We start from the raw sequence: 19720 nt of genomic DNA, 5'->3' as shown, positions 1-19720 counted from the left end.
TCTAAATCAGGTTGTAGGTGTATATTTAGATCACCCCCACAGATCAGAATACCCTGCGTTTCAGAGGCTATGGTCTGAAATATATTTTGAAAGAGATTAATTTTACTATTAGGAGGAGCATAAATATTAAACAAAGTAACATATGTTCCATTTAGTATCCCCTTAACCAGAATAAAACGACCTTCCTTGTCAGCATATTCATATTTTTTTTCAAAAATAACTTTATGAGAAATCAATATTATAACCCCTCTCCTGTGCCCTGTGGGGTATGATGAGTAATAGATCTGGGTAAATCCCATTCTTTTAAGTTTTTCATGTTCTGAATTATTCAGGTGTGTCTCTTGTAAGTATACTATATGGGCATTTTCTTTCTTCATTTTAGTCAATATTTTTTTCCTTTTGATTGGATTAAGTAGGCCATTAACATTAAATGAAATTATTTTTGTCTCGTCACTTATGTTGGTTTACTATTTCAATATCTCTTGAGTAAGGACGACAATAACCCTGGAGAACAATATACGAAACAATAACGAACACTACAAGAACCTGATGAACATATTGAGCTTCCAAGTTAGGGGTCTCAAACAAACAACCCTGGGACAGTCTGATGATATCTAGCGTGGGAGGGAGACCTTTCTTTCTGTGGTGGTATTCAGGGCCCCCCAGTTCACCGTATTTACATGAGATGAAAGTAAACATACCTCACGTGTCCGACGTAATATGACATTATTGAACGATACGGAGAAAAAAAAGAGCAGAAATTATCTCAAGTTTTGCGGTTCATAAAAATGTACCAATTCAAGTATTTGTTGCAGATGGCGTAGACAGACTTAAATTATCTTCTATATGCCTGTAGACGCTCTCGGATGTCAGTCGCTTGTTGATTTGTTTTCTCTTTTGTCTTTTTATGCGAGACAGTTTCCCACGACGTGTGTTTGAGTTGTTCCATCAACGATTCTGTCTGCGGCGTTTTTTCCACACGGAACCCTTTTTTCACCATGTCTGTGTATGCCTCTTCAGCTGTATGGTACGTGTGAACCCCTTCCTCATAGTACACCCGTAGTCTTGCTGGATATGGAGTTTGGAATCGGATCTTCTTTTCTTTAAGTACTTTTTTCACCTGTGAGTAATCCTTCCTTTTCTGGAGAACCGCGGGAGGATAGTCATGATCGAAGTATATTTTTTGCTCTCCCATGAGGATTTCTTTTTTCGCCCATGCCTTCCGGATCACTTCTTCTTTCGTTCTGTATCTGAGGAATTTTACTATGATCGATCTAGGTTTTGCATTCGTTCCGGGTTTCGGCACGAGCGCCCGATGGGCTCTTTCTACATACAGCTCCCTGTCTGGGGGAAAATCCAAAGTGTCCCGCAACAGTTGTTCTACGAAATCAACCATAGAGTTTTTCTCTGCATCTTCAGGCACGTTGTATATCCTTATATTGTCTCTTCTTGATCTGCCTTCTTGGTCAATTTGTTTGTTTTCCAATTGCGATTGTATTTTGATGATTTTTTGCATGATTTCCTCCACGTTTTGCAATCGGGTTTCAGTTTCTTCAATACGATCCTCTGCGTGGCTGATTCTTTGATTAGTCTTATTTAATTCGGTTTTGATTTCATCCAACTGGCGGTTGTTGTCCTTCCGAAAGTCTTGAATTTCCTCCAGGATTCGTTCCAGATTGATATACGTGTTGTCAGGGTTACTAGGCTGTTGACGATTAGCATTGTGTTGCTGTGCTAACGCATGTGTTCCAGCGGTGCCTACTTGCTGTCTGCCTTCAATTTCCACAAGTTCCGTGTTGGTTTTCCTGCTCTTTTTTTTCGTCTCCATTGTTGCCCCACTATTATCGGTTATTTTGAAACAGTTAGGGGTTTTTCTCAAGTTTAAGTGGGGTTATTAATATCTTCGTCGGAGGAGACGATGCACTATGCTGCCATTCCCTCACTCGCCGGAACCGGAAGCGGTCTTTTTATAGCATTTTTAATAATTATTTTCACTTGATTTGATTGATTGGTTGATTGGTTGATTGATTGATTGATTGATTGATTGATTGATTGATTGATTGATTGATTGATTGATTGATTGATTGATTGATTGATATCGTGTTCCTTTGTTAATTTGGGCAATTCAACATTTTTAGCTAATAAATAATTAAAACCTGAAGTATTTTTGTCTGCTCTTTAAAGAACAAACTTCAATGACCTCTACCTGCATTTATTATTAATTATAATGTTTTGTTGAATGTGATTGGTTGGCTTAAGCTGTTGTTGGCATTTAGTGGCATTCATTTATTGAACATACTTTCCTAAGTAACAAGAAGCTGAGTCATTCTGTCATTCAATGATTTTTTCTATAGGCTGGTGTGTAAAGCATATGTTAGCACGCTGCAATTTTGACAATAATATATTATTAATAATATAATATAATATAATATAATATAATATAATATATTATAATATAATATAATATAATATAATATAATATAATATAATATAATATAATATAATATAATATCAGTTTGTGTGCATGGCAAAATTGTGTACATTAGTTCATTCATTTTCTTTCTGGCTTAGTCCCTTTATTCATCAGAGGTCGCCACAGCAGAATGAACTTATTCAGCATATGTTTTAAGCAGCGGATACCCTTCCAGCCGCAACCCATCACTGGGAAACATCCATACACTCTCATTTAAACACATAAAATACAGACAATTTAGTTTACCTAATTCACCTTTAGTGCATGTCTTTGAACTTGTTGAGAAACCGGAGCACTTGGAGGAAACCCATGTAAACACGGGGAGAATATGCAAACTCCACACAGAAATGCCAGCTGACCCAGCTGAGGCTCGAACCAGCAACCTCCTGCTGTGAGGTAACAGACGTGACCATTATGCCACTATAGGCCGCCCCCAAAATTGTGCACATCTTGTAAATTTTACCTTTTAACTTCAAAATATTTCTAATATGGTTCTGTCATATGCCAGAACTATAACAGGTTGTTGTAGTGTATTGTTTTTTTTCCAGGGTTGACACTGTTACCTTTTGAAGGAACTTGACACCTTATGTGTTTGCCCTACAGAAGCATTAGTTCCCATTAAGACACTGTGCATAAATTCCTGATTACCCTTCTTGAAGGCCTGCTCAGTTCTTGAACCCCTACAGGCAGGGAAAGTTTCGCAGCTTAGTGCCCTTCACATAGTTAGTTCAAATTAGCTCATCACTCTCATTATTTGCTCTTCTACCTGGGGATACTCATCCCTAAGCACCTAAAGATTATACAGCACCATTGATTTCTGTAAAGAAATCATGACAAGGTATCAAGGATGACAAGGACCAGCCTGAGCTGATGTCGTGGTGGTCATGAAGGAGCGGAAAGCCTGTGACTGATTCCTGAAAGATCACAGTGACAAACATGTCTCCGCATTGATCCTGTGGGTCAACATGAACACCTGCCAGTGACCTACACACACCTGTATTTCTACATGATGGACGTGTCGTCTAGCATTTTCCAGCCTCCAGCGACTAGACTGCAGTTATTCACTAGAAGTTTGGCCAGAGAAGAAATGGACATGCCCAATTGAGCCTGGTTTCTCTCAAGGTTTGTTTCCTTCACTTCATCAACTGGTGAAGTTTGTTCCTCGCCACTGTCCCCACTGGCTTGCTTGGTTTGGGACTTGTGGAGCTGCACTGGATTTGCTCTACAGTGTTTAAACTATCGGCAGTGAAATTTAAACCACGCTGAACTAAACTGAACTAAACTGAACTTCAACTAAAAACTGGACTGACACAGTTTCAATTTACTAGAATGTCTATGTTAGGCTGCTTTGACACAATCTACATTGTAAAAGCGCTATAGAAATAAGCATGAATTGTATTGAATTGAGTTAAATCTTACATTGTTTTTTTTCTGTTGACCACAAATATATAAATATACCTAAAATTTTTGGTTGGTAAACTTTTAGACAAATTTCCATTACTGCTACTACATTGTGCTAACAATGAGGAGAGCAAAATCTTTTTATCACGGTAAAAATATTTTTTGAAAGTTTTTGATGCAAACATTTTCTTAAATGTTTAATTAAATACAATCAAAGAAGAATTGAAGCAAAATGTTTTGCAGGAAAAAAACATTGTGAAATCATCTGCATTTAAATAAGCGATTTCTTTCCTACATAAACTACTAAAATTTAGTCTACGCTGAAATAATATACCATTTATAATGCAAACTTTCCTTTATGACCATTTGAGGTACAGTAGAAAGTCTTCTATTATTTGTCTTTTTGATAGAATAATAAATATATAAGGAAATTTTATAATTTTAATATAAATTTTAGAAAAATGTTAGAAAAGCCAGGGTGCTACAGTAATATGTGTTTTATTTCACCTAATTTATTACACTACAACGTTTGAAAATGGTCAAAATTAATTAATTGGTAGTTCTAGTGTCAATGCCTGGTAGAGATAGTCTTCAACCAAACTGATTGCAAGACCAAAGGCAATCCAGCATGTAAGAATCCCTTCGAGAGCACCTAGGAGGAGAATTACTTACTCTGGACAAGCTTTACTGCACTCTGGAAGAGATCAGACTCTGCTGCTACACTGGCCATCCTAAGACCTCTTCAATATTTACTCAAGCACCCAGTTTTGAAGAACGCTGGAGGAGGCTGCAGAAGAAAGCTAGGAATTTCCCCAATCTGTATTCTATTGTCCACTCTAACCCTCAATTCACTTTGGAAAATAATAGCAAAAATGCTTGAAGCGCATCCAGCCAGGAGAACTTTCCAACCTGGAAAGCTGATAGATACAAAAGAAACGTGTCTGTGGTGACTCAAACCATCATGCTCGAACGCCTTCATTGGAAACCACCAAGGGATCATGCAAATGTACTTTGTCTTTTATACCCTCTGAGCTGAAAAGCAAGTGATAGAGAAAACAGGATGCAAATGTCAGTCAATGTCATTTTTTCGTCTGCTACCCTACTCCCTGGTTGTCGCCGAAAAAACTTTTACCAACAGTTCAGTAAGGGAAGCATTTAGCCTGTTTAAGCAGGTCCCCTAGGGAAGTAAACTGACATATTGACAGGCTACAGCCTTAAGTGTACTAGAGGATCAAACTGAGAGAGTGGGTTGCAAAAAGCATTCCACAACCCCTCTACTGAAAAGTCATTACTGGCTGATGGTTGCCTATTCTTCATAATACCAGCAAGCAAGCAAATATGGTGACACCATACTATCACCTCCAACCCAATATTCTTCAGAAGGGGTGACAGAAAGTGAAATGCTAATGGTTAGAATGTTCACTTTTATATTCTCTCACCTAAATCATTTCTCATCAACCCTATGAAAGCATTTTAGCAGACATGCACCACCAGCTCATTGTGCATGTGGATGGGTTTTAAGCAGTGCTTAATTTGTGCCAGAACACGCCTGATCCGGCACCTCACCTCCTCAACTGCCCTCCTTCTTCCCCGCTGTTCACTTTCACTTTCTTCTGCAAGTCACTTACCCTCTTCACTTTCGTCCACGACCCCCCCCCCCAATCACTTTCCCCTGCGAGACAACCCCACCGCCTCCAACGCCCCGCCATCACCCCCGCTAACCCCGACTGCCAGTTTGCCCATTTTGTTCATAAGCTCGCTATGTACATCAGCAGACTTGAGATGTAAAGTGGAGCACCAGAAAACAGGTAAAACAAAAACAAAAAGCAAAAAGTAAAATAAACAAGTAAAAAACAGGGTGAGAATGTGGAAAATCTGAAAACGTGGTAAAAATCAGGTGAGGGCTTTTCTTTTTCTGAATTATTTTTGAAAACACTGAGTAGGGTTTAGGGAAATGGGTGACTGGGTCACTTGGTACTTTTGAAAACACTATCGGCTGGGTTTAGAGAAGGGAGTGTGTGAGGGGTCAGCCAGTCAGTCAGTAGGTCAGTCAGTCAGTTGACAGCCACCTCTGGTGGATTTTTACAAGAACAAAAACTGCAAAAAACAAACCCCATGAGATGTATACTTCGTTACCCGTGTAACGTGTTACTGGTGACAAAGTCCACTTTTCTGCTCAGTCAATTTTAGCACTTCCAGGAACATATTTCAGCAGCAACTAGAATGTTCCTTCAAGCTTAACATACTTATAAGCGGAACAGATGAGAAGTGGGACACCTTGGAGGAAAATTTACACTTTTCTGCTCTGTCAATTTGTTCCTTTCATCGAGATAATGGAGAGAGCATACTGATAACACTGCCATGCTTTGTGTACTTTGTGACCAATGAAAGAGTGGAATGCTGCTGGAAAATCTTTGCAGCTGTTTTCTTGTACCAGGGTAATAAAAACATCACCTCTATTTCAAAGTTAGAAGAGAGGCAACAGACAAAAGGATTTGACATTGTGAATCACTCCAGTGCCCAAATTGCCATTATGCTATTCCACAAGGACAAGCCCCTGCAATAGCAAAATAGATAATAAAGTTCTCTCAAAGAACTTTTCTCCTCATTCCACAGAGGAGCTCCTATCAAAAAAGATTGCAAATTTAATAATTGAGAACATTGAGTACAAACATTAGGGCAGATATTCTGAACGAGTCAAACAAAATAAAAATTAGAATTAAATAAAGTAAAAAAAAGTAATTAAATAAATAATTACTGTAACCTCTGATTTCCATATAGAAAAAGCACATACTTTTGGAGTCATCAAAGGTGCTTGTGACTGAACGTTTTTTTTTCCCTATCTACCTTTCAACTTTTCTGTAGGAAATCATATACCTTGAACCTCCAAACAAAATCCATGTCTGCACTACTCTAGCACTTGCATGTATGTCCTCTACTTTGCTGCACAGTAAAACAGCTATTGTCATTACTAAAGATATTAAGTTAATATAACTTGACATTACTTAAAAATGCAATTTTTTCCATTAAAACTTTAACATATTTGTTTAACTCATTCAATAAGCAGCAAAAAAAAAAAAAAAAAACTTTTAATTAATATTTTAAGTTCTCAACTTAACATTTTAATTTCTTTAGGCGATTGACCATGCCTCTGTTTAAAATTAGTTGCGCTTAAAATTTTGTTTTGAAAACCACACTGATTGGTCGATATTTGTCATATGACACAAGATGGTCATTTTGCTTGTGATGTTGAGTTTTGCTGAAGTGCAGCAGGACAGAGGCACTACCTGAACCCATCTGACGAAAGAGATAAGTAAAATGAGTAAGTAGATATTTAAATACTTATATACATATCTTAATTGATATAAGTGCAGGGGCAACACGGTGGTCTGTGGGTGGCACTGTCACCTCACAGCAAGAAGGTCACTGGTTCGAGCCTCGGCTGGGTCAGTTGGCCTTTTTGTGTGGAGTTTGCATGTTCTCCCCGTGCTGGCGTGGGTTACCTCTGGGTGCTCCAGTTTCCCCTACAAGTCCAAAGACATGCACTATTGGTGAATTGGGTAAGCTAAATGGTCCTGGTCATCCAGGTTGGAGGTTTACCGTTGGGCTAGCGACCCACCTCTTAAAAATTTGATAATACCAAACACCAACATATGGTGGCTAAATATTAACTTCAATATAAATGGTAAGTAACTAAGTAAAAAATATAAAAGCTAAAAAAATTGAAAGTTTAGTGTATTAGTCATTTAAATATATCTGTACTTAAACATTTAAGTTACCTGTAATTAAACATTTAAGCTAATTCAATGAAGAGACCACATTTGGTTAACAATTTATTGAGTTGTTGATTTCCCATTACTCAAACGAACTGAGAGAATCACTTTCTTAAAATCATTTGAGTAGTCTCAACCTATTACAGTGGGTTTAGTGTGCATTATCTCTACCTACATGGGCAGCCTTCCTGTTTTATTTTTTCACCTGCAAGAACTGAAATTGGCGATTAGGTCAGAAGCTTTTACAGTGACTGAAAGACCTTGACTGTGTCAAGGAATAAAATGATCAAATACCATTGTATCTGCTTTATGACATGCATGGCAGGATCTCAGCAGAGCTCATGGACCCTTCTCTGGAGACAATTCCTTACAGTGGTCAAGGTCCTTTAATCTGGACAGCCTGAAACTTCTCCATGGGGTGAATGGCCAAACCGACCTTCTTTTATTTTATTTTGTTTAATGTAATTTCTGCAAACCAGACTAGACTGAGCTTAGATATGAAGTGAGTCACCAACCCACTCCTCATACATGGATTTAGGAAGGAAAAGGGCTTACTTAAGACCCTTCTACCAAAAACATGTTCTTGGCTGAATCAGAAGAGGCCACAGAATGGGCTTTTTAGATTCAACCTGAAAGCTGCAGATCTCCAGTATTTAAAGCCTGAGAAGTGGATAAACCCATCTTAGGCTCCTTATCCAACTTCCTCCGAAACCCCACAATATACAGCCCACAAGTGTTCTCCTGTAGTCTGTCCAGTCATATCAGTGATATCTTTCAGGTAGATTGACATTCTATGCACAATATTTTTGAAATAACATGATATGTTAAGTATCTTAAAAGAATAATTCCCATAATTCTCACCCTTTACTTGTTTCAGACCTTTTTGAATTTATTTCTTGTTAAATAAAAAAAAGAAGATATTTTGAAGAAAGCTGGAAACCTGTAACCATTCACTTCTACAGGTGTTGTTTTTTCCAACACGGAAGTCAATGGTTGAATTTTCTTCAAAATATCTTCCTTTGTGTTCAACAGAAGAAATAAACTCACTCGTGGAACCACTTGGATAAATAAATTGCGATTAATAATGAGACCAAACAGATCTAACTTAACCTGCGCTGTAAAAAATAAATGACAAAAAGACATGTCAACAAATATTTTTATGTTACATTAACTTAATTTAATTAGTTAATCAGGTTTGCTATACAACATTTTACTAAATTTTTTTAAACAACTTAAATATCTGATTTAAGTTGAGATGACTAGAAAAGTTCATTTAATTCAACTCAAAAAAAATTACCAAGAAGATTCGATAAACTTAATTGCATATACATTTTACTGTATATAGATTCCCTGCATTAATACATATTCATTTTATTGAAACCATGTGACAATGAAAAAGACACAAGCAAGAAGTTTCTTATATTTTAATTGCACATGCAGGCAAATACATAAAGATAAGAGATTGCACAGCATAACACACACTGAAAAAAGTTTTGCATGCAGAACTGTTGCAAACAATTTATTTGTGTTGAATTTAAACAAACAAATTAAGTTTAATAATGTTCAACTTAATTTGTTTGTTTAAATTCAACACAAATAAATTGTTTAGATCCACTTAACTTAAAAAAATTGAGTAAATCCAAGGAATCATCTTTGAATAATTTTTTTCAGTGCAGATGCACAAAGCATTTATCACAGTGTGAGGAGCATAACCGCTGTTCACTCAAATCCAAATTACTTACCAGCTGTTTCACCCAAACACACGAATGAAAAACAATTCTTTTGTCTGCTGTGAGTGGCACTTTGGATGTTTAGATTCCTCTTCTTGTTTTTAATAATACTTGTCTAATAATGATCTATGAATGTGAAACCACTCCAGAGCAAATTATTTAGCGAGGAATGGGATAAACACGGTTTTCCTCTGAAACAGCGAGGGGGTTTAGAGACAGATTGTCATTGATTCTTCATGGAGAGCCAGCAGACCTGAGCACCGGAGCAGTTAATGCGCCTCTGAGAGAGCGAGAGAACAGATCAGACAACCTTTAGGTCATTATGACTCTGCATTCAAATGAAGGCACATCCTATGATCATAAGCCCATTTAAGGAGGGTTAAATAATACTTCAATGCTTGCACAGTGATTTGAACTTAACTTATCTGAATCCAAATGAAATGGGGAAAATTCAAAATAAAAGGAGAATAATCACTGAACACCAAATCTAACATTTTTATACAGTCTGAGCAATAACAAGAGACATTACACTTTTAAATTCTGACTCCATCAAAAGCCAGTGCAAAACAAGAATATTTACTCAACTGCACGTACCCTACAGTATAAATTACATATATATATTAAACATTTCATAAAGTTTACATAGCATGAACAGATTTACATATGAAATATGAAATACATTCATTTTAAACAGTTTTTTCTACCAATTTCTACCAAATGGGAAAATGTGGCTTGTTTTCACTGTAGGTAATTATCTCTCCAATTGCAAAATCCAAAGTTTAATGTGTTTTATATTGTATAGATGTTTTATTAGGTTAAATTGTTTTTTTTATCTTGTGAAGTTTTATGTGTAATTGCTTTATGTTTTACTAATAAAAAAAATAATGTTTCATAAATACAAATGTATAAAATGTTAATTATATAAATTTTAAGAATGTAAAAATATTAATATTAACTTGGAAAAAAGGGAGGTAACACTTTATTTTAATTGTCCAATTGAGTATAAGTAGACTTTCTGCTTAATATCTGTTGCTACTGCTCCTTCAACAGACATTAAACTGACTATAAGAAACTTTGCAAGTACTTGTCAACTTACACTAACCCTAACCTCAACCTAATAGTCTACTTATAATCTAATGAGAATTAGTTGGCATGTAGATGCAATGTAACTTAAATTCAACAAACGGACCATCAAAATAAAGTGTGACCAAAATGTACAGTATGACAACAAGCCCCAGCTTCCTGAACACATCAATATAATTGCATCCAGTTAATAGCAATTGTGCGTAAACGAATGTGGTTTGCAGTAAATTAACATTGGTTAATTGGTGTAATTCTTTATATAATCCTGATTTTTATTTCTGGCAATTGTTTGTCCTGACCGTAATTGTTATAGAGTGGCAGGCTTGATGCAACAGCAACCAACAAAACACTTTCATTTCCATAATTTCAGTACAGTTTTACTTATCCAGTGACTCAAGACTGTGAGCAGCAAACAAAGAGCATTGATTTTCAACCTGAAAAATGCACATACTTCACATTAAAAAGCAACAGAACTTAATCTCTTTACATTTTAAGGTTCCATGGTAAATACAGCAAACAAGGAGAAAACTCATAATTTCAAGTACATATTCGTGCTTTTATAATACACAAATCGCCCACACGTGTAAGATTGTTTGTTGTGAGAACAAGTGAGCAATGTTTATATCTGCTTTTTATTTTGGTGGTTGCACAGTAATACTTATCATATATAGTCGTAGTATATACTTTTACTTTCTATTTGCAGCTACATAGACATCCACAGATTGTTAGACAGGCATACCTGGAAAGTTTATATCTATTACAAACATGTTGATGCCTTTAAAGACAATTTTAAAGTCATTTTCTCACACATTTAAACTTTACATTTAGTGAAGAGCATGACAGTGAACCCATATATGCCACTGTCACTCTGTGTCTTTATTTTGTACCAGTGTGCATTGTACTTTATCTTTCAGTCTTGTAATGTGTGTCTAAATGATGCCTTTTTTTAATTAGATGGCAGTCTAGCAATGGTTTGTCTTTGAATTTCATCTTGGGAGGGTCTTGTACTTTCTTTGCCAACCACACAGTGCATGCAGCCACACAGTGCATGCTATATTACAGTTTCATGTCACCTGTACAACATAAATGTCAACGACAGGCTGTGTTTTGCACAGTTAATTTGAGAATGATTGCACTTGATTTCCCCACAGGCTTTGATCAACAGCTCTTCCGTTTCCCTGGAGATTGTGATATTAAATCACATTGTCTGTCAAAGATTATAATGTTCGATGATTACTAAGGCCTTCTTAATTCTCCAGCAAATGTCTCATCATTATGCATTATTCTGCATCTTTGTTTATTGAAGAGTTCCAAGTTCTAGAATTTGCCTGACAGAGGATCATATTTTTTTACATTGTATGAGTTCCAATCCATCTAAATCCATCCATACATGCATAAAATCCACCGATCATATCCATCTAAATCAAGAGAAACTTTAAGACGGAAAGTTTTGAAGTGATAATCCAGTTATTTCTTAAGTCTGTCGTTACCTAGACATTCCAAAGACGTTTCTCAGACTATAGCAGCAGATGATTTCCTTGAGCGTTTTCCGCATTTCCTGACTCCGGAAAGCGTAAATGAGTGGGTCGATGACGGAATTGCACATGATGAGGATGAGGTACATGTTGAAGTGAGACATGAAGCACATGCAATAAAGGTTTCTGGGACAGGAAATCATGAGGATGAGATGGAGGAAAAAGGGAGCCCAGCAGACGATGAAGATTCCCAGAAGGATAGTCAGGGTGACGGCTGCTTTCATGCTGGCTCTCTGGTGGATGGAGTTGTAGCCTGGCAGAGCAGCAATGCGTTTGACGTGAGAACGTGCCAGCATGAACATGTGGCTGTAAAGGGAGGCCATGAGCGCTAACATGATGAAGAACATGGAGACCAAACACACAATGACGGATGTATTGTCGGAGTAGATTATGAAGACGATTCCACATCCAGTACAGAAGGTCCAAATCCCTCCGATGATGAGCGCAGCTCGACGCACCGTCATGATATTGTGGTATCGCAAAGCATAAAAAATTGTGACATAGCGATCGACAGCTATAGCAAGGAGACTACACATGGACGCCACCACAGAGATGCAGATCATTGAGTCAAACACGTTGTCCATCTGTCTGATGAAATGGTCTTCCACCACAAGCTGGCGATTGGTGAGCAGGTAGATGACTATGGTTTCCCACGCGTTGGAGACGCTCACCAACATGTCGGCTACTGCCAGACTGCAGACGAAGAAATACATGGGCGAGTGTAGGTTTTTGTTTTTTACTATGGCGCAGATGACCAAGATGTTTTCCAGCAGACTGACGATGCCAAGGATGAGGAAAACCTCTGTGGCGATGTTGAGCTGCTCGCATGCTTTCGGCTTGTTGTGGGATGGGGTCTCAGTGGCGTTCAGGATGTATGAAGCAGGACTGGAGTTGACATGCATGCCCCAGAAGGGCAGGGTGGTCTCAGAAGTGTTCATTGTAGACAAGCAGTTGAATAGGAAGGCTGTAGGCTTTTCTGGGGGTCACTGGTTTGGTAGGTAGGGCATCTTTAACCTGCAAAAAAGGAAACAGAGATTGTTTAAAATGTAAAGACTTATAATAGTATGTAATGCAAGTGCAGTTCATTCATGAAAGAGTTTCAATAGTTCCAACACTGGTTACCAACATAATTCAACAATGATTTGATACCTAAATGCATAGTTTAACATTTGGAAATAGCATTACACATTTGTGTGGTTAGAACTACAACTTTCAACTTTGAGTTGCTTGGTGTTTTTTTTTATTATTATTATTATTCATTCATTTTCCTTCAGCTTATTCTACATCTTAAAGGTCACCACAGTGGAGTGAACCTCCAACTGTTCCAGCATATGTTTTACACAGCGGATGCCCCTCCAGCTGCAACCCAGTATTGGAAATCACTAGGGATGTAACGGTATTGTAAAAACCGTCATACCGTAATAGCAATTTTTTTCAATATTACCATAGTCACATGACTCGATAAAACTATAAGTCTTCAGAGAAAATTTGCTCAGGCGAATGAAGCAAACGGGAGGTAGCGGAAACTACAATTCCCATCAGCCCCATCATCTTTTGCGGTCTGTTGTCGCTACAGATCCAGTAATGCGGAAATGGAGTGTGCTGCTTGTAGCGGGGATGAAAAAGAGCTGGAAATGATCGAACCTAAAGCGGGTTTTAAATCGGATGTGTGGAAGCATTTCGGTTTCTCTGGGGGTGTTGTTGTTGTTGCCGCGCGAGTACTGAATAGCGGTGTTGTCGCGCGCGTTCTGATCAGCTGTGTTGTCGCGCGCCTACTGAAGGGCCGGAAGGAGGGTGTGTCGCGTCGCGGGGGCACTTTTGATCATTTTGGAAGGGTACTTTCTATCCAAGACTAAAAAGGGCATGTGCACTGCACAGGTTGAGCCCTATGTGTGCACGTGCCTGCAAGTTGGGGAATACGACTAATAACAGTCATGGGGACTGCAAAATACAGCACACTGTTCAGATTGATGCAGACATTGACTTGTACCGCAAAGAGACTTCTATCTCACTCATGGCTTGTCCTCTCAAGTGGGGGAAAGACAATGCACACCGTTACCCACTGCTGTCAACCTGGGCCAAGTCATATCTCTGTCCCAGAAACCTCAGTCCCAAATGAGAAGGTTTTTTTTCTGTTGCAGGGGACATTGTAAATGCCCAGAGATCCCAGCTTTTACCAGATTATAGTTATATGATAATTTTCCTTAAAACCCATCTCTATCTAAGTGAGTGAGTGAGGGATTAAATGTTGAATATGATGAGTTTTCAACAATATTAAATTGAAACTATATTTTTTTTACATGGTTTAATAGTTTTTTGTTATTAAAATTGAAACATTGAAGTTCCTGTTTCAAAGCTTACAGATAGATGGCTAATTTGTATGTCACTGACACTTTTGGCACTTTTTTGGCGTATTTTCATTAGTTTTGTTTTTCCTGTAAATGATTCAATAAATACCGTACCGTGAAATTCTGACACCGTTACATGCCTAGAAATCACTTATCCACACTCATTCATTTATACTCATACACTATGGACAATTTAGTTAATTGAATTCATGTATTGTGCATGTCTTTGGAGGAAAGAGGGAAGGAAACTCACACAAATGCGAAGAGAACAGCCAAACTTCATACACAAATGCCAATTGGCCCAGTCGGGACTCGAACTAGTGACCTTCTTGCTTCTTTTTTTTTTTTTTTTTTTAAACTTTTGAACATTTGAAATGTTAAGTAATGGACTGAAGCAAAATAACCATACTGTACATGTGCATATGTTCTCTAGTTGTCAAGTCATCTTGATTTCTATGGTGCTTCTTACAATGTAACTTGTGTCAAAACCTCTTCATCGAGCTGAACTGAAAATTAATAATAAAAAGCCACAACAGTATTTCAGATTAATTATTTGCAGCAATAATCTGTTTATTATTATTCTAAAACTATTTCGATTTTAATTAACAGAAGCTATCATTCGACATTCTGAATGATACTAATGACAATTATAACCAATGTTGTTACAGCAAGGGCGTTTCTACAAATTTCCTACTTTTTTGATAAACAGTCATGACACACTGCAGTTTTTATTCAGGAAGTGCATCCCAGAAAGCTAGGGGGTTGTGGTTGCTCCAGTCCATTGCTGTTTGTTTATAACTGATTGTGAAAAACATCTATCCTCTAAAATAGTTTTTAAAATAGTTCTTAGTTCTTAAGCATTTCATTTCACAAAAGACCAATAAATCAGATGAAAGTTCCATATATTACTGAAATGTACCGAAAGGACAAGATCTCGGATACCAGCGACCGAAATGAGTTTTCCTTGCAGGGTGGCAGGGTGCACCCTTATGGATAGGGTGAGGAGCTCTGACACCCGGGAGGAGTTCTAAGTAGAGCCACTGCTCCTCCAAATTGAAAGAAGTCAGCTGAGGTGGCTCAGGCATCTGATTCATATGCCTCTTGGACGCCTAACTAAGGAGGCATGTCTCACCGGGAGGAGGTCTCGGGGAAGACCCAGGACACGCTGGAGGGACTATGTCTCTCGGCTGGCCTGGGAATGCCTCGGGATCCCCAGAGGAGCTAGAGGAAATGTCTGGGGAGAGGGAAGTCTGGGGTTCTCTCCTAGGGCTGCTGCCCCTGCGACCCAGCCCCGATGAATGAATGAATGAATGAATGTGCTTCTAATTCAAATAGTTTTTTTAAATTATTATTATTCTTTGTGACATTCAATGAAAGCCTAAAATAAAATAAATTATTTATTTAGTACGGATATAAAGAATAGTCACTGATGTATATAAAAAAAAATATTAAAAAGTATTCTCTTTTAATTTAAAGTTTCATTGTACAAATTTTAAAAAGAGGATTTCGGAAGAACAATTTAGGTGACAAAAATAATTTGGTCAACAGATTTATTTTTTAAAAGGTTGCACTTTATATTAAAGTACCATTTAATTACCATTTACTTACATTTAAATGAGTCATTTAGTACAATGTTCTTATTATGTACATATGTTTTCACATGCTTATAATATAATTATCTATATTTAAATATGTAAATTTGTAACAACTATAATTTGTTTCTGTGATTACACTTTTATTTCCACTATGGGCCCTTCCTAACTATACCACCAAACCTGGCCCTAACCTTACTCTTTTCCCACCTCAAGGGCATCATAAGGGTTGTGCACTTCAATATGAACACAATAAGCACACTGTACCTTTTTTGTTTTTGAGTACATATTCTAGTAATTAACGCAATTTAAATAACCTTTTGTAAATGAAAGGTGAAATAAAAGATTGTATGTGGAAACATCTCGCTGAAATTCTTTATCCTGTCAATTAGTCACAACATCAGCCGATTCGAAAGTCACTCAATTGAATTGGCGTTATCAGTGGTTATCAGTTGATTCCATGAACGCAGAAAATGGACTTGCGTTCTTGTAAGGATTGGTCTTGCCAGGTGTCCTCGGAAGAATGAACTTGGTAGACCACAAGAACAGAGAACGCGTTCTGCGAGAAATGAGATGCTAAGTTCCTACTGATGGTCAAGTGACCTTCACGCATTTTTAATGGAAAATGATTTAAACATTACAGCATTCATAAAACGATTTATTGTTTTTCCCCTTTTCAATATATATATATATATATATATATATATATATATATATATATATATATATATATATATATATATATATATATATATATATACTATGCATAAAGACTTTACAAATATATGCTGTACAATATAAAATAAGATTTTAATATTCAAAATTCAGCAAATAAACACTCTTAATGTGTTTATCCTTTATTAAGATTTTCATGGTAATGTTCATATTAATCGTTTCATTTGGGGAAACTTCTGAGATAAACAAGTTATATCTCTGAACTTTAATAATTAACCTTTATAAAAAGCTGCGCTCCCAACCTCCAGTCACAATGACTTCTGGGACTTCTAGAGTGAGTTCGGTGCTCAAGTCTGCATCCATGCGTCCTCGATAACAAGAATAAATCTTAAAAATTTCATGCATCCTCTGTTTTTGCAGTCTTGAGTATTGGAACTGAACTTTGACAGTTATTGATGACGTTGCACAAGAACATGAGGACATAAGATCACAGAAGAATGCATATTGAGAAACAGCCATTAACATTGCTGACTTGTTCAACTACTGTATATGATGTTCAGTGAAAGCTGCATAAATGACACGACTCTACATTCTCTCGCAAATGTTTGCCTTGTTTGAACTCGTTTATTTGTCTACACTCAAAGCTGCTTGCAGCTGAACTAAATTCCTTTGCAAATAATGAGTTTACAAAATATTTGAAGATCCTTGTGTCTAATAGCTTCTGTCTATTTAATTAGTTGCTTATGTGGCAAGCAGCCGTGTATATTACATTAAATGAGATACATTCTGTCAGTTGTTACCTAGTTGCTAGGGTATTCTGAATGGTTGCTAGTTGACTGCTTATTATTTTAGGTGAAAGGTTCAATGTTTGTCAATCAGCCGCAAACCATCTTTAGTAAAGTAATTGAATTGTTCTTTTTTTAACTATTCGGCAATAATTGCTAACCTGATCACTTTAAGAAATGCCCAGTGTTCTTTAACAAACCTTGAGATCTGATGAATCCTTTATGTACATAGCAGAATGTAAAGCAGAATGTGAAGTCTTTATTTAATTTATTCCCATTCTCTTTTTTAGTTTATCTCAGCAAGGCTGAAAATACAAGCATGCACACACACACACACACACACAAAACCAGCATTGGAATATTAGAAATATTATGAAAGCTTTTTTGCAAAGGTTTAATTGCTTAAAAAAACATATCTTAAAATGCAGTTAATTCATAAATCATTATGTAACCAGAAGAGTGACGCTGACAACAGGTCCACATGCAGGTTTATTAGCGAGGTCAGGCAAGCAGTGGTCAATACAGGGGCAAACAGATGTATGAGGGCAATCCAGAGTTGAAGTCAAATTAAAAGGCAGATGGTCACAAGGCAGCCAGCAAACAGGATAAAACAAATAAACGAGGCAAAGGATCAAAAACATGGCAAAGGATGGCAAAGGCAGACCTAGGAATCGCGTTGTAATGTCCTTATTGCAGATAACAAGACTCAGCAATGAGTGTCTCAAAGTGAGCTGTATATATGTGTGTGTAATCAGTAATTAAGCAGCATCAGCTGTGTATGCAATCAGTCAGGATCCGGTTGTGTGTGTGGTGCATGACTGGTTCTTGTAGTCCATTTACCAGCAGATTTGTGTCTATGTGATTGTTTTCCAGCATCTCTGGTGGTTATGGCGAGTTCAGACTGCATGATTTTAGCCACGATTTTGACTCGCCGACAAGTTTTCAGAAATCGGCGACAAATGCCTGAAATCACAGGCAAATCCGTGCTCATGCACGTGAGTGACAATCACACAGTATGAACTATCAAAGACAAGATCTGAGAAAATTGCCGATGTGTCACCAATGCCTGTGAGATATTTGGCCTGCTAAATATCTGGAGCTGTTGGCGATTCAAATCACGCCGTGTGAAATGAGTTTTGACTGAAAACATCATCGCCGATTACCTACAGGCAATGATAGAGCAGCATTCACTTGTGTGTGTGTACCTGCAGGCCAGCGGGAGGCTGGGGGAGAAGTTAAAAGCTCTCATTTTCGGTTTATTTGGACCCAAGAAATGGAGGAATACCTAGTGGAGGTTTGACAGGAGCACCCGTGTCCGGGTTTCATTACCGTTTCATACAAAAAGTTAAAAAAGAAAGTTGATGAGAAATTGCTGATTCCCAAACCCAGGTGAGCAAATATGTACATTTTCTACCTCATTAAATGCTTCTTTCTGGTTATGTAGTTAATAACAAAAGATATACTATGTGTTTTTGGCTGTGAGACGTAGTTTGGACGAAGTTGTCAGCGCTTGCTCCTATTGTAAAGTCATGCAATGTGAAAGCCCCTGTCGCCGATCTATCTTGCAGTGTAAACAAAGCGGCGACAAAACGCAAACCCAGATATTCATGCAGTGTGAAAACAACTGTGACAAGACTACTTTGAAAATCATGCAGTCTAAACTTGGCATTAGGTCGCTGGTGATCAAGACACGTGACAATATGCTGATTTGCTCAAGAAATTAAAAGAGGAACAGTTTAACAAAGTATTTGCATTGATAGATAGATAGATAGATAGATAGATAGATAGATAGATAGATAGATAGATAGATAGATAGATAGATAGATAGATAGATAGATAGATAGATAGATAGATAGATAGATAGATAGATATTATACCTAAAATACTGTTTCAATATAACTTTACTAAAGACCACAATTGGATGAAAATCAAACAGCATGCATTTGCCTTGTATTAAAAGCTATCGACTAAATATGACATTTTAAAGGAGTGAAAAAACAAAAGAAATGTGCTATTTCCTAGCTTTTCTACGTGTCATCTGTGTCCACAGAACAAATCTTTGATCACAAACAGACCCAGACGGTACCTAATTACCATCATAAATTCTTGTGTTGCTCTTATTCATCATCTCCCGCTTTAATCTTTCAGATAGCACATTAAAAGGTAGAGAGAGAAAAAAACATGATCACACCACAAGGACAGCAACTGTGCGAGATAAAATCTAAGCACTAAGCACATCCTTAAAAAACATATGATAACCATTTCATGACAGATAGCAAATGGGGCTTTGAAACAAGCCCATTGTTCACAAAAACAGTCCTGCGT

General features: G+C 37.3%; 1 protein-coding gene across 2 annotated transcripts in view; it reads right to left on the bottom strand.

The window, feature by feature from the left end:
- Positions 1–9053: 9053 nt before the first annotated feature.
- The window catches only part of mc5ra (melanocortin 5a receptor), a 43011-nt gene continuing 32344 nt past the window's right edge, over positions 9054–19720 (bottom strand). The window contains exon 2 of one of the 2 annotated variants that reach the window (XM_005159581.6): positions 9054–13009. In XM_005159581.6, coding sequence (XP_005159638.1) covers positions 11947–12933 — 987 coding nt within the window. In that variant the 5' untranslated portion in view covers positions 12934–13009 and the 3' untranslated portion in view covers positions 9054–11946. Of the gene's footprint in view, positions 13010–19720 lie in introns of those variants that run through there. The other variant, NM_173279.1, reaches the window with a different exon arrangement.

The sequence above is a fragment of the Danio rerio genome, chromosome 19 (assembly GCF_049306965.1).
Source record: "Danio rerio strain Tuebingen ecotype United States chromosome 19, GRCz12tu, whole genome shotgun sequence".
NCBI lineage: Eukaryota > Metazoa > Chordata > Actinopteri > Cypriniformes > Danionidae > Danio > Danio rerio.
This window is presented reverse-complemented; position numbering and strand designations above follow the sequence as displayed.